Source organism: Notamacropus eugenii, chromosome 1 (genome assembly GCF_028372415.1).
Source record: "Notamacropus eugenii isolate mMacEug1 chromosome 1, mMacEug1.pri_v2, whole genome shotgun sequence".
NCBI lineage: Eukaryota > Metazoa > Chordata > Mammalia > Diprotodontia > Macropodidae > Notamacropus > Notamacropus eugenii.
The window spans coordinates 534,918,237-534,930,954 of NC_092872.1; the positions used below are offsets into that span (position 1 = coordinate 534,918,237).

The 12,718-nt window shown below is 34.6% G+C and overlaps 1 protein-coding gene across 4 annotated transcripts in view; it reads left to right on the forward strand.

Moving 5' to 3' along the window:
• Positions 1–12,718, forward strand: part of SPAST (spastin) — a 94,052-nt gene that overhangs the window by 65,938 nt on the left and 15,396 nt on the right. For all 4 annotated transcript variants that reach the window (XM_072634125.1, XM_072634124.1, XM_072634123.1 and 1 more), the window contains 5 exons: positions 2,741–2,815; positions 5,040–5,111; positions 7,591–7,666; positions 11,062–11,153; positions 11,322–11,401. In XM_072634125.1, coding sequence (XP_072490226.1) covers positions 2,741–2,815; positions 5,040–5,111; positions 7,591–7,666; positions 11,062–11,153; positions 11,322–11,401 — 395 coding nt within the window. The remainder of the gene's footprint in view (positions 1–2,740; positions 2,816–5,039; positions 5,112–7,590; positions 7,667–11,061; positions 11,154–11,321; positions 11,402–12,718) is intronic.

Genomic DNA, 12,718 nt, shown 5'->3' on the forward strand with positions numbered 1-12,718 from the left:
TGACCTCTCTGTAGCTTGTGCCTACCACTCTTTCTTCTTGAACTCCATTTTATCCCTTGGTCTTCATGACACCATTATATCTTGTTTCTTTTCCTACCTGTCTGACTCTTCCTTTCCAATATTCTTCCTAGTACCATTATCTGTGACCTATCTTTTAAGCATAGGTATACCCCAAAACTATTCTTTGACCTCTCTTCTTTCTATATACTTTCTTGGTAAACTCTCAAGGATACAGTTATTTTTGAAGGTAACTCCCAACTTCCTCAAATGTTGTTATTAATCAACAGAGTAAAATTGTTTTGTGCCTTTGTATGACACATATTCCCAGAGAAGTAACAGTATGCAAACCAGGTTGTAATAAAATAACAGATAATTTGTTTTATCAGGAAAAGTTCACATTATTCTATAATTATGGAGTAAGAGATTTATTTAAGTAATAAAATTTGTTTCAAAGTAATGAATGATACTCAGACATTATTTGTTTCTAAATTGATAGAAATTACTGCTTTAATCTTTTCTCATGTAGTGATTGATAGACTTAGATAGATCTTATCTTTTTCCTTTGCTCTTTTTGGGCACTGGTCATCTCCCCCCTCTATTCCACAGATATCTCAAATTTAACTTCACTAAAATGGAGCTTATTAATTTTCCCCTTAAACAAATTCTCTTTTCCTGATGTCTTAGTTTTTGTTGAAAGAACCAACATTATTTTATTTATCCAGGTTCAGATCAACAAGATCCTTGATTCCACATTCCCATGTCCTAGTCCCTTTCCAGGTTTTCTTGATTCTATCTCCATTGCCTCTTTTGCATTCATTCCTTCACTTGACCACAATGTATGCCTACATTGTGTCTTGACCAAACTATTAACTTTCTAAGTAATAACAATAAATAATCTTCCTGCTTCTGGCCTCTCCGTACTCTAGTCCATCCTCCACACAATTGTCAAAATCATCTTCCCACAGTACAAATTTGACTATTCAGCTCAACTACTCAAGAAGCTTGAGTGACTTGCTATTGTCCCTAGGATAAAACTCAGGCTCTTTGGCATTTAAAGCCTTTCACAATCTTGTCTCAAACTTTCTTTTCAGATTTATGTCATATTAGTCTCCCTCATGTAACTTGTAGTTAAGTCAAACCAACCTATTTGGTACTCCCTACCTGCAACATTCTACCTCATTCGTAGCAGGGACTATTTAATTTTTGTCCTGTTCCTAGCACTTTGTTGATGCCTTTCAGGTGGCAAGTACTTAATATATATTGAGTCAAATTGAATGTAACTACACATATAACAATCAGTCAAACTACAGCCATACAACTCATCCCTAAAACATTTAACTTTACCACTCCACCTTTCACTCATTCTGTTCCACGTACCTGGAAAAGTTTTCCCTTTGCCATTCCTGCTAGTATATACACTTACGTTAAGGCTTATATTAAAGGCCATTTCCTCACTGAAGTTTTTCCATATTCTTATAGCCCATAGAATGGCTTCCTGTATCAGTGATTATAACTAATTATAGCCAAGATCTATATAGTCGTTTATAATTTCAAAGTTCTTCACATTTGTCATCAACCTCCCTCCTAGGATTGTTGTAAGGATTAAATATGATAATTTGTAAAGCACTTAGCACAGGGCCTGACACATAGTAGGTGTTATATAAATGTTAGCCGTTGTTAATATGTCCTCAAAATAACACTGAGATTGGTGCTATTATCTTCATTTTACTGATGAGGAAACTGAGTTTTAGAGAAGTTAAGTGACTTGCCTGGGATCTCACAGATATTAAATATTTAAGCCGGAATTAAAATTCAGGTCTTCTGACTCTTAAGTCCAGTTTTCTATTCATTATCTTCCATCCCTTTTTACATATATATATATTTTTCTTCTGGCGGTAATCATTTTCCTCCTTAATAATTATTTGTTTGTTTTTCTTTCTACCACTTGGTAAGCTCCTTGCAGATAGGGAATCTCTTACTCGTTTTTATCTCCCATAGTGTTGTGTCCTCAAGGACATTATAGACTAATTGAGAATATAAGCAACTTAAAATATAAATATATTATTGTAAAAAACAAAAACTTAAATAGCATTATAAGAGATAAGATTAATAATTGAATGCATTAATAATAGAAGTAAATGACATAATGCACTATGCTATTGCATTTCAAATGAATGGTTTGAACTTTTAAGTGCTATTGAAATTTTGAAGTAGCACAAGACTGTTTTGGGCTAAATGTCTCCCTGGGGGAAGTAGGGTTTGGAATGGGTAGGACTTGAAAAGAAGGAAGAGGGTAAAGAAGATAGAGTCATGAATGGATTTGTACAATTAACTTGCAAATAAGTTCCAAATACTAGTCAGTGATAATCTAATGTGAGTCAGTGTTCCCTACTTCTCATTTGTGTAACTTGAATATATCTAAGTTTGTCCTTAGAACTTTTGCTTTACTTTAGCCTAGTTTATTCTTTTCCATATTCACCTTCAGTAAAAAAAAAAATAATGAAACCTCTTGGTCTTTCTAATTATAAGTGTCTTATTCTTTATACTAATGTCTCCCTGGGTTTCAGATTCTGATGTTGTCTGTCTTATTTCTGAATGGATATAATTAGGAAATGTTTTTCCTTGTTTTGTAAAGTTATCTTTTCTATTTTGTTAATAACTATTTCCCTAGATTTAGTGATTTTTATCTCCCTGTAGAACAAAGTTTTAAACTAAAATATATGTTTTGTATTTTTAAAAGTTATTTACAGGGCTTAGAGCTCCAGCTCGGGGGTTGTTGCTATTCGGGCCACCTGGAAATGGAAAAACTATGCTGGTAAGAAATGCTATTATGTGTTTGAATCCTCTATGTTTGAGAAATATGGAAGTATATTCTAGAAATCCTTTTTCTTTCCTAGATAGTTTCTCTGATTTTTCTTTTTAAAAGATTTATCACTGTCCAGAAACTTTAGTAATGTTGAAGTAGATAACTGCAAAATAATGTTAATGCTGGAGAGGCTTTGTGGTGTAATGGAAAAAAAGGACTAGATTGTGAGTTAGACCTTCATCCCTGTGCCTCCTTTAACATTTAATGGTATGATAATTAACAAGTCACTTAATTGTTCTAGGCCCAAACTTTGCTCATAATAACCTTATGAGATTCATAAGGCAAATATTATTGTCCTGATTTTACTGATGAAGAAAGTTTTTGTATTCCTTAGAGAACTATTTAAATAGTGGGGGAATCAATAGTAAATAAATATTTTCTTAACAGTTAATTGCATCCTGTGTATTATTTGATAGTTTTTCCTTAATTGTAACTGAGTACAGTTATCCCTTCCACATCTCGATTGTCCTGATCATAGTTTAGATATATTGTGGGTCGGCATGTCAAGAAAGAGTCACAGTGTCACAGGACTTATGTGAAAACCAGGTTTATTAAAAGAGAAATGAACATGCATGTGGTACCCAAAGAGATCACAGTCCTTCCAGAATTTCGCATGTTTATAGCAGTACAACAAAAGGAGGAAGAAAAAACAGGAAGAGACATGGCATGGGAAGGGAAAGTTGTAGTAACCCCTCCTGAAGAGGAGGAAGAAGGTGATGGCATTCCCTTCTCTTCGGTACTGCTAGACTATGCAGATAGGAGGGTTTGCTTATCTGCAAAGGACTTCAGATGCACAAGTATTTTTCCCAGCCTGGTACAGATTGGCTGGCACCTGTGTTGCCTCCCAAGGACACACAGGGAATCTAGCTTGGGGCTTCATCCTTGAAACATTCAGGGCCTTCTGCATGGTCTGTTTCCAATGTTTCTGGAAAATATGACAATTCAAAAAGACAAGCTCAGTGGATCCCTTAACAGCCTTTAACAAATCTGTAAGAAATTAAATGGGAATTTTGGGGGAGTTTTACAGAAGTAGCAGATGACATGTGAAGACCAGCATACAACACAGAACCTATGAACAAGTACTTAACTGAAGTTTTCCAGTAAGGTACTGTAAATACTCCATAAAAGAAAAAGAAAATATTCAGACCTTTTCTGTGTTATGAAGGGAGGGCCAAAAATTTTTATTAAGGTTTTTCAAATTGCAGGGGCTCCACACCCCTAACTCCCATGATGTGGAAGGGATAACTGTAGTTTTCTTTTTGATGTGTGTTTTTTCTGCTTCCCATCTTTTCTATTAAAGACCTCACATACAGATTTACATGGTGGTTAGTTCAGTATATGTTTCTGGACAGCTGAAAGGAGTAGTGGAATAATTTTCATTATTTTAAGGCTTTATATAAAAGAATATAATAAGTAACATGTTAGAATGGCTAAAAGACTGGCCTTGGAGTTAAGAATTCCTGTATTAAAAGTTCTGCCTCTAGTGTGTGGACCAATGGGAAGTCACTTTATTTCTTGGTGACTCCAGGCAACTCTGTAAGCATGGCCAGTCTGCATCTGTGGAGAGAGTATTCAGGTTTTAAGTTCTCCACACCAGTGAAATCAAATCTGGACCAAATAACAGTCTATACACTGTATATACTCGGCTATGTTGAATACTTTTTTAGTTTTTGGCTACTTTAGTAGACTAAAAACATGAGTAGGAAGTATATAAATTTTGTTTGAGTTATATAGAAACCTGGTTGTTAAAGTTGCCAAAACTTTTTTCCTGCTATATTTCCAGGTGTTTTTGCTCTCTTTGGATATCTTTGCCAAAATGAGAGAATGAACAGACACCTGGCACTATTTTTTTGCTGACAACTCAGTTCCCTTTATTATAAGCTGCCATTCCCACAAATAGGGAATTCTCCCAGTAGAAAGAAAAGCCAGAATCCTCTTCCTTCTATTCCTTTTGAGAAAAGGACTGACAGGAAGTTTCCCCTTTCACATAACAGAGAAAAACATCATAATTGTTTTGTAATTATCAGTAGTCATGTCTTTAATTTTTAGAAAATCTTTGTTAGTTATTTTAACACCCCAAATTAGGTCCTGTTTAGGTTATTGTGATCCTTTAGGTCCTTATTTTAACATATGCTCATGTGGCTTTACACCTGCTTTTTTACATTTCTTAAAGGCCAAAGCAGTAGCTGCAGAGTCCAATGCAACTTTCTTTAATATAAGTGCTGCAAGTTTAACCTCAAAATATGTGAGTAACTACTTTTAATATTTATTAAGCTAACGTGTAAATTTTAATATATTGAATACTAGTAATGGTAGTGTAAATAAGTATGTTCTCTTAGGATTTTGTACCTACTTTAAAGGTATAGCAATAAGTTATAGACTTCAAAGTACTTAGATTATTTGTGTTTGTCACTCTCTTCTCAATATTTCCCTTTTGTGGAACATAATCATTTTACTTCTAAACATTCAATTCAACAAATGTTATTAAGTACAAGTGTCAAGCATACAAAGTAAAACAGTCCTTGCCCTTTAAAGAGCTTACATTTTTTCTGAGAGAATACAACATGTACAAAGTAAGTAAAAATATGAATATAAAAAGTATCCTTGAGAGGCCCTAATTGCTAGTGGGAGGAAATCAAGAAATATTTCATGTAAGAGGTAACACCTGAGTTCTGCTTTGACGGAAGCTAAGGATTTTATGAGGCAGGGGTGAGGAGATATGTGAGCCCACTTCTGGAAAGCTACAAAAGGCAACCAGCAGATTTGGAATGTCTTGTAAATGGAGTAGTTGATAGACTGGTTTGATTGAAATAGAACTTCTATAAAGATGAATAATGTAAAATAAGACTGGAGACCTAGATGGTAGCCAGATAGCAGGGAGCTTTAAATTCCAGGATAAAGATTTTGTTTTTATCCTAAAGGGAAGGGAGTAGTACATAATATTAGTTACTAGAAAGGAAGCATGAGACTCTTAGCCTCCCCCAATCCCAGTGTTCAGGTTTCCTTTATAACTTTCCTAAGTTTCTCCCTCATTTCCTTTCTGTTACTTATATATGTCAGTTTTGTGTCCTTTTTCCATTTGCTTTATAATATCTATGATGATATTCCAAAAAGACCTTAATTTGATATTAGTATATTCAGTGGCAAGAATTTTTAAGAGAAGCAGTGCCTGATGTTATATAGCAGACATATTAACAGAGTCAATGTCAGACAAAATTATGAATGTGAAAGTTTGACTTTTGCTTCCAACCTTCAGTCAGTCAGTAAGGAATTACAGTGTGCAAGTCATGGTGCTGAAGTACCAGGGGATTCAGAGACCACTTCCACAAGTTTACTTTCTAACTGGGGAGAAAATATGTACATATAGAAGTATATGCAGAGTTTAACTAACCTTTACAGCTGGGGAAACCAGGAATAGCTACATGGAGAAAGCAGTACTTGAGTTGAATCGACAAGCATTTATTCAGCCCTTTTTCTGTGCCAGAAATCCTTTGCTTACTGCTGGGGATACAGATACAAACAAAAAGAAAGATAGCTCCTGACCTCAAGGAATTTTAACCTTTTAAGTGGAGGAAGACAACATATAAAAGAGGGCTGAAAAGTAGGAAGCATTCAAGGAGGGGACATACCCGTGGTAGGGGTTTGGATTGTGGTAAAGTTTGGAGGATGAAGCATGACTCATCTGAGTCCTTTCTCTAAATACAGGTTCTGAGTAGAGTTGACCAATGAGAGAGGGGGCTTAACTAGCTTAAAACTGCACAAAGACTTCCAGGACACCCACTATTTCATCCTAGGGAATATAGGAAACCACTGGAGTTTGTTGAGTAGGAGAGTGACACAATCAGACCTGAGCTTTAGGAAAATTACTTTGGCAGTTACATGAAGGATAGGTTGATGTTAGGGAGAGACTTAAGTCAAGAAAAAAAAATGTAAAAAAAATCTTTTTTGCAGTAGTCAAGTTGAGAGTTGACTTTTTAAATGTAGTCTTCACACTAGTAGCTTGAGATATGTGAAGTAAAGCAGTCATCAAAGCAGTTTTATACAAAGATTGGGTATCCATAAATTTGGGCCAAGTCTTCTTGGCCAAATACCAAGTTCTTTTGATGACAGAGTTGTGGGGAAGGGAGGAGAGGTATCACAGAAACATATTTCCAACCAGACTTTTCTATATTCCAGTTGATTCCTTATGCAGTACTAAGTACTATAGCGTTTGGCAATTGCTTAAGTTGACTGGATTTGGCCCTTTAAGAGTATTTCAGAGAGGTCAAAGTGACTCCTGATACCTGGAATTTGTTGCCTACTGTTGGTATTTATGACACTGACTTTCTCAGGAAGTTTCACTGGGATTATTCATTGTAAGATGGATTCTCCTTATCTTCACCTCCTGAAATCCCCACCCCCAAAATATTTTTATTTATATGTGTGTGTATGTAAAATTCACTTATTCCTACATACTCACCTACCCTCTGTGCTTTCCATCCCAAATTGTATTTGTTCATAAGGGAAAAGAAAAACCATGGTTTTCTTTATTTTCTTTTTGTTTTAATTTTCAAACCTGAATTAAATCTTGGTAAATGTTTTCTTTCTCTGCCCCCTAAATTGATATTGAAACAAAGGGAGAAAAATTAGGTCTATTTGTCCTAAGATTACAGTCATAGAAATGACAAAAGGTGGAATAATTTTGAGGTTTAATGTGTAAAAAATGTTTAATTCTTTCTTTTCAGGTAGGTGAAGGAGAGAAATTGGTAAGAGCTCTATTTGCCGTGGCTAGAGAACTTCAGCCATCTATAATTTTCATAGGTAAGATACGTTATCCTGATAAATAGTATTAATGAAATTCCTTTCTGCAAATATGATAGGACTCTCATTCTTTCAGTACTTAAATAGATCTGTAGTATCATTGCTGTGGATATAGAGAGCAGCCTGTCAGAACTCTTGCTTGCCATTTGACTCCCATCCATGTCTTCCTGTAAATCTTTCACAAGTGATTGAGCCAGCATGCTGAGGAACTCTTGGTTTTATATGGGTACCTATGCAGCATGTAGGCCGTCCATCTATAACTGATTTATAACAGGTCTCCCACTTTGTTCAGAAATCTCTTTACGTTGCTCTGGGTATATAGTTTATTATTGATAATGTGCTACAATGTGTTTACCACCACACATCTTGCTATTAACCTTGACTTGTGATTGTGATTCCTCATGAATTATGTGATTCTATGATTTGCAGTGTAGAATCACTAGGAAAAAAATGGTTAGAAAGATGAGGTGGAGAAATCTGGAGCAATTGAGAGCATTGTAGGCAATCCTGCCCATTCCTTTCTCCCTTCAATTCTGAGCCCTGTTCATTGTCCATCTACTATGTTTGCCAATTAAAATATATGACATCCTCTGTGGTTTATCTAGTTAACTCTATATTGTAGTCTGGTCAACATGAATTCTTCATCTATGTATTTCTTGCATGGATAGTTAGGCCAACTCTTTTAAGTGATTATGGATTTCATTTTGGCTGCTCTGCAGTGTTATGGGGCTTGATGCAGCCAGCACTGTGTCATCCACAGACAGGAAGTTCTGGAAGACCTCATCTGTAGGGAATCACTCTTCCATTTGGACTTTGTACTGGATATCCTTCATGACAGTGACAAACACCTTTGGTGAGCATATGTCTCCCTGTTTTATGCCTCACTTGATATTAATAATCAGAGGATTGTCAACGTTTTCTCTATTGTAGCATCTTTCAAGGAACCTCATATGATCTTATTGTATGATTGGTAGACATTTTGATGAAGGAGACCTTTAAGGCTACATCATCCTCTGCCAGACTAGATGCTTTTTCATTCAACCAACAGGGTTCTTTTAGGCTTCATACCTTTCAGTCAGCTGTTTGACTCTAAAAATGTCATCTGCCACAGAATAGAATTTGTAGCCAGCCTGTTCTCTTCTTAGTTCTTCATCAGAAATGTCTTTTATGTGTGTAAATTCTCATTAAGATGTTACAGGGTTGCAAGAATTGACATACAGATTAGTTGTTACTGATATATCATTGAGTTCTCCTCTCTCTTCTTTTCTTGTAATAATACCCTTGATTTTTCCCCCAGTGTGAGATACCTTAAGAATTAATCCCTCAGTGCCCACTAGGTTGTCTCTTGGTTTTCCCTTCTCTGTTTCCTTTAGTGCCATTTCTACAACCTCATAAATTATATCAGGCAGTGTGATATTAAATTACAAATTCACTCCATTATATTTTTTTGTGGAAACTGTGTAATTCTTAACCTTTCCTTTTTTTTTTTCTTTGTTCTGTCCTGTCTACCCATCTTGCTCAGGATAGAAGTGTAGAACTGCTCACAGGCCCAGTATATTGATCAGCATGGAAGCTTTGACATGCTTTATTTCTGACCTGGACCAATTCAGCCCTTTTATGATAATTTTTGGCTCTCCTTCCACCCCATTCCCACCCCAGAGTTCATCGTTTTAATACCCAGTTTAGTGCAGACACCTGATTGATATATTCCAGTGTACCTTTTTAAAACTCTGAAACTCAAGAAATCTGCCAGCTTCATTCTCCCAATAATCCGTGGTAACTGGGATTACATATGTTTTTTTCTCTTTTTTAAATTAGTATGTTCTAAACCAGCATTGTTCTTAGCTATTACAGCTCTCCAGTTGTCAAGGATATTTAGATGTTTGCTATCCAAGGTGGTTTCTAAACACTTTTGGTTCTCTCACTGTGGCAGTTGACTTGTGTTGTTTAAACTTACTTTGGAAATGACAATAAGTTTTTTTCTTTGTTAATTTCCATTTTTATGCATCAGTAAGTTATTTAAGTAGGTCACATTCAAAATATTAAGGTAGAACATTTTTTCTCATTTTTATTCTTCTAAACTTGTTGGGTTTTGACCTGTCCTATAACAAGTGATATGACTGGAGTTTAGTAACCAGTAATTTCTTAACTATTATGTTTTGGAAAGTTTCATTTTTTTTTATGGCATTCTGTCTGTACTGTGCGCAGAGCCTCACGATTCTCTTCTTGAAGAAAATATTCATAATTTATAGGCACATGATTTCTTAATAGAATATGAGTTTTTGGCCTTTCTTATGTCTTATTCCTGAACCATGTTTTTCCATCATATTTTTCACTGTCCTTTCCTACAATCATCTTTGCATTGAAGACCCTTGAGTATTAAAGTATATATTGAGTTAATTTAGGAAGGTCTTAATACATTTTCCATAAATTTCTCTACCACTGCATCATTTGTGACAGAGGTTGTCACATAAATTGCCAATGTCTTTGGTGATCCTTTTGCAAAATGGTCCTCATGTGTTTTATAATGCATATTGATCAGGTATTTTTCAGAATTATATTTCTTTTAGCCTTTATAGGTGTCATAAAACCTTCTTGAAGAACTTGTGAGTAATCTTTCAGTTTAGCTGCAGTGATCTTATATCTTCTGATTTCTCTTATAATGACAGTGCTAGTATTTATATTGATTCTTATCAGTGTTGCCAGTGTTTTAGTTTCAGTTCAGAAAACACCCAGTCATAGAACAACATCACATTAAAAGTATGAACGCCTAATTAATATTAATTATCTTGCATCTTTTTTGTTGTAGGACAGTTTTGATTGTTTGATTTGTAGCACTCTACATTATTTCTAACCACTGTCACCATGACTGTCAGCATAGAGCAAGAATGAGGGTTATTTTGTGTATTTCTTTGTTTCACACATTGCTACAGCCATTGAATTCATTGCCTAGTGGTAATGAGTTTTTTTGTACTTAGGTTAAATACATAAAAATTTATCATACCAGATGTAGAAATTTTACCAATAAAACATTTTTTAAAAAGCAGACCTGTTTTTGTTACTTCAAATCATTTCAGCATAGTAGAACCCAAGAGAGTTTATTCTGTATTGACTGAGTCTTCAAGAACCCAAATTTATCTCTTAGCCCTTAAAGGATATTGCAATACAACTTTTGAGGAGGACGAAGAGAGATAAGTAGTTAGCAAACATCATTCAGGATGGAAAAGTTCAAAGAAGAGTCACATTAAAGACAACATGAAGACTTGAATTGGTCTCCCCCGGTTAATAACTTGAAACATTTAGCTCTTAAAACAAGCAATAAGCTACATAAAAATTATTGTTAATGATTTGGGTAGTTTGGCCATTGATAATGGTGTCATCTTTGTCTTTTTCAGATGAAGTTGATAGTCTTTTATGTGAAAGAAGAGAAGGAGAACATGATGCTAGTAGACGTTTAAAAACTGAATTTTTAATAGAATTTGATGGTGTAAGTGTTCTTCTTGATCTTTATTATTTTTAACATATTTTCCTTTTAAATAACCAAAATTAGAAATATATATTTTTGTGTGTAGGAGATGTTATTTCTGTATGTTTTTTTCTATCACTTCATTTAAACTGTAAAAAAAAATAATTTTTTTTTGGTTTCATCTCAAAGGTACAGTCTGCTGGAGATGACAGAGTCCTTGTAATGGGTGCAACTAACAGGCCACAAGAGCTTGATGAGGCTGTTCTGAGGTAAATATTTATATGTCCTTTTAATAACTCCATTACACTTTTTACTTTCCTTTTCTCTCATTTACCTTCTCTTATCCTCCTGATTCCTCTGTCTCTTCATTGTGAGGAGGGGATAATATTTTTTTCCTTTCATGATTTCCTCTGTTATATTTGGTTATCAATTTTATCAGCTCTTTGAAGGTAGACCATATTGTTGTTGTTATTATTATATTTTTCTTATTGTGTTAAATGGTTCACACTAATGCTTAACTCTTCTTGAATTAGCTATAAGGACTCCTAACTAATAAATCAGCATAGTTGAAAACTTTCCTTCAAACTAAAAGCAACTATATTTTCCTTTTCCTAACTGAGAATTAGCACTGTAGTCACTTTCTTCTTCTAGTAGTAAAATGTAGATGGAGGAAAATGGGAATTATATAGGGGGGGGTGTGTGTATATATATATATATATAGAGAGAGAGAGAGAGAGAGAGAGAGAGAGAGAGAGAGACTTAATATATTTGAACTTGTATTTTTACATTTCAAATTCAAATTACAATTACATTACAATTCAAATTGTATAAGTGTATGTGTATGTATATATGTATGTGTGTGTGTGTGTGTGTGTGTGTATATAGGCTTAATATATTTGAACCTGTATTTTTACATTTCAAATTCAAGATTTATGCACTTTGAGAAATATGTTTTTCCCAGGTCACATAATTTATTATTTTCTGAATATTACATGACTCTGAAAAAAACTCAAAATTAATTTTATAATGTTCATATTAATTTAATGCAAGGGATGGATATAAATGAAGCCAAAGTGTGGAAGTGCCTAGGAAAATTTTGACCAAGTCTGGTGCCCTCTTATAGAAATATGAGGCATTTCAATATATTTTCATTCAGTTACATATTACTATTATGTATAAGCTTTCAGATGAATAAGCGTTCAACCATTCAAATGAGTAAAGCTGAATCGGAGTTGTGTAAGCAGCCTTCAAATTGATAAATTCTTTGTTTTTGTTGGGTTTCCTTGAGTGCATGTAATAATCCTAGTATCATGGCCATCATGGATGTATAGTGACTGCTTTGTTTGTAGAGAAGCTATGTTGCAGTTCCCCTTTACTCTAAACTTTTTCTGAATTCCCAGCTGTGGGAATGTAGAGTGGAAAGACAGAAATGGTAATCAGTATCATGGGACAGTTGTACTGTCAAGCAAGTCTTTGCTGAAGAAACATACTATTCTACAAGATCTAGGAGTATTTTCCATTACAAGAAGATACTATCATAATACTGTTGAGGAGCAAGGATCCACCATCTGTTTTATGGTTATTCT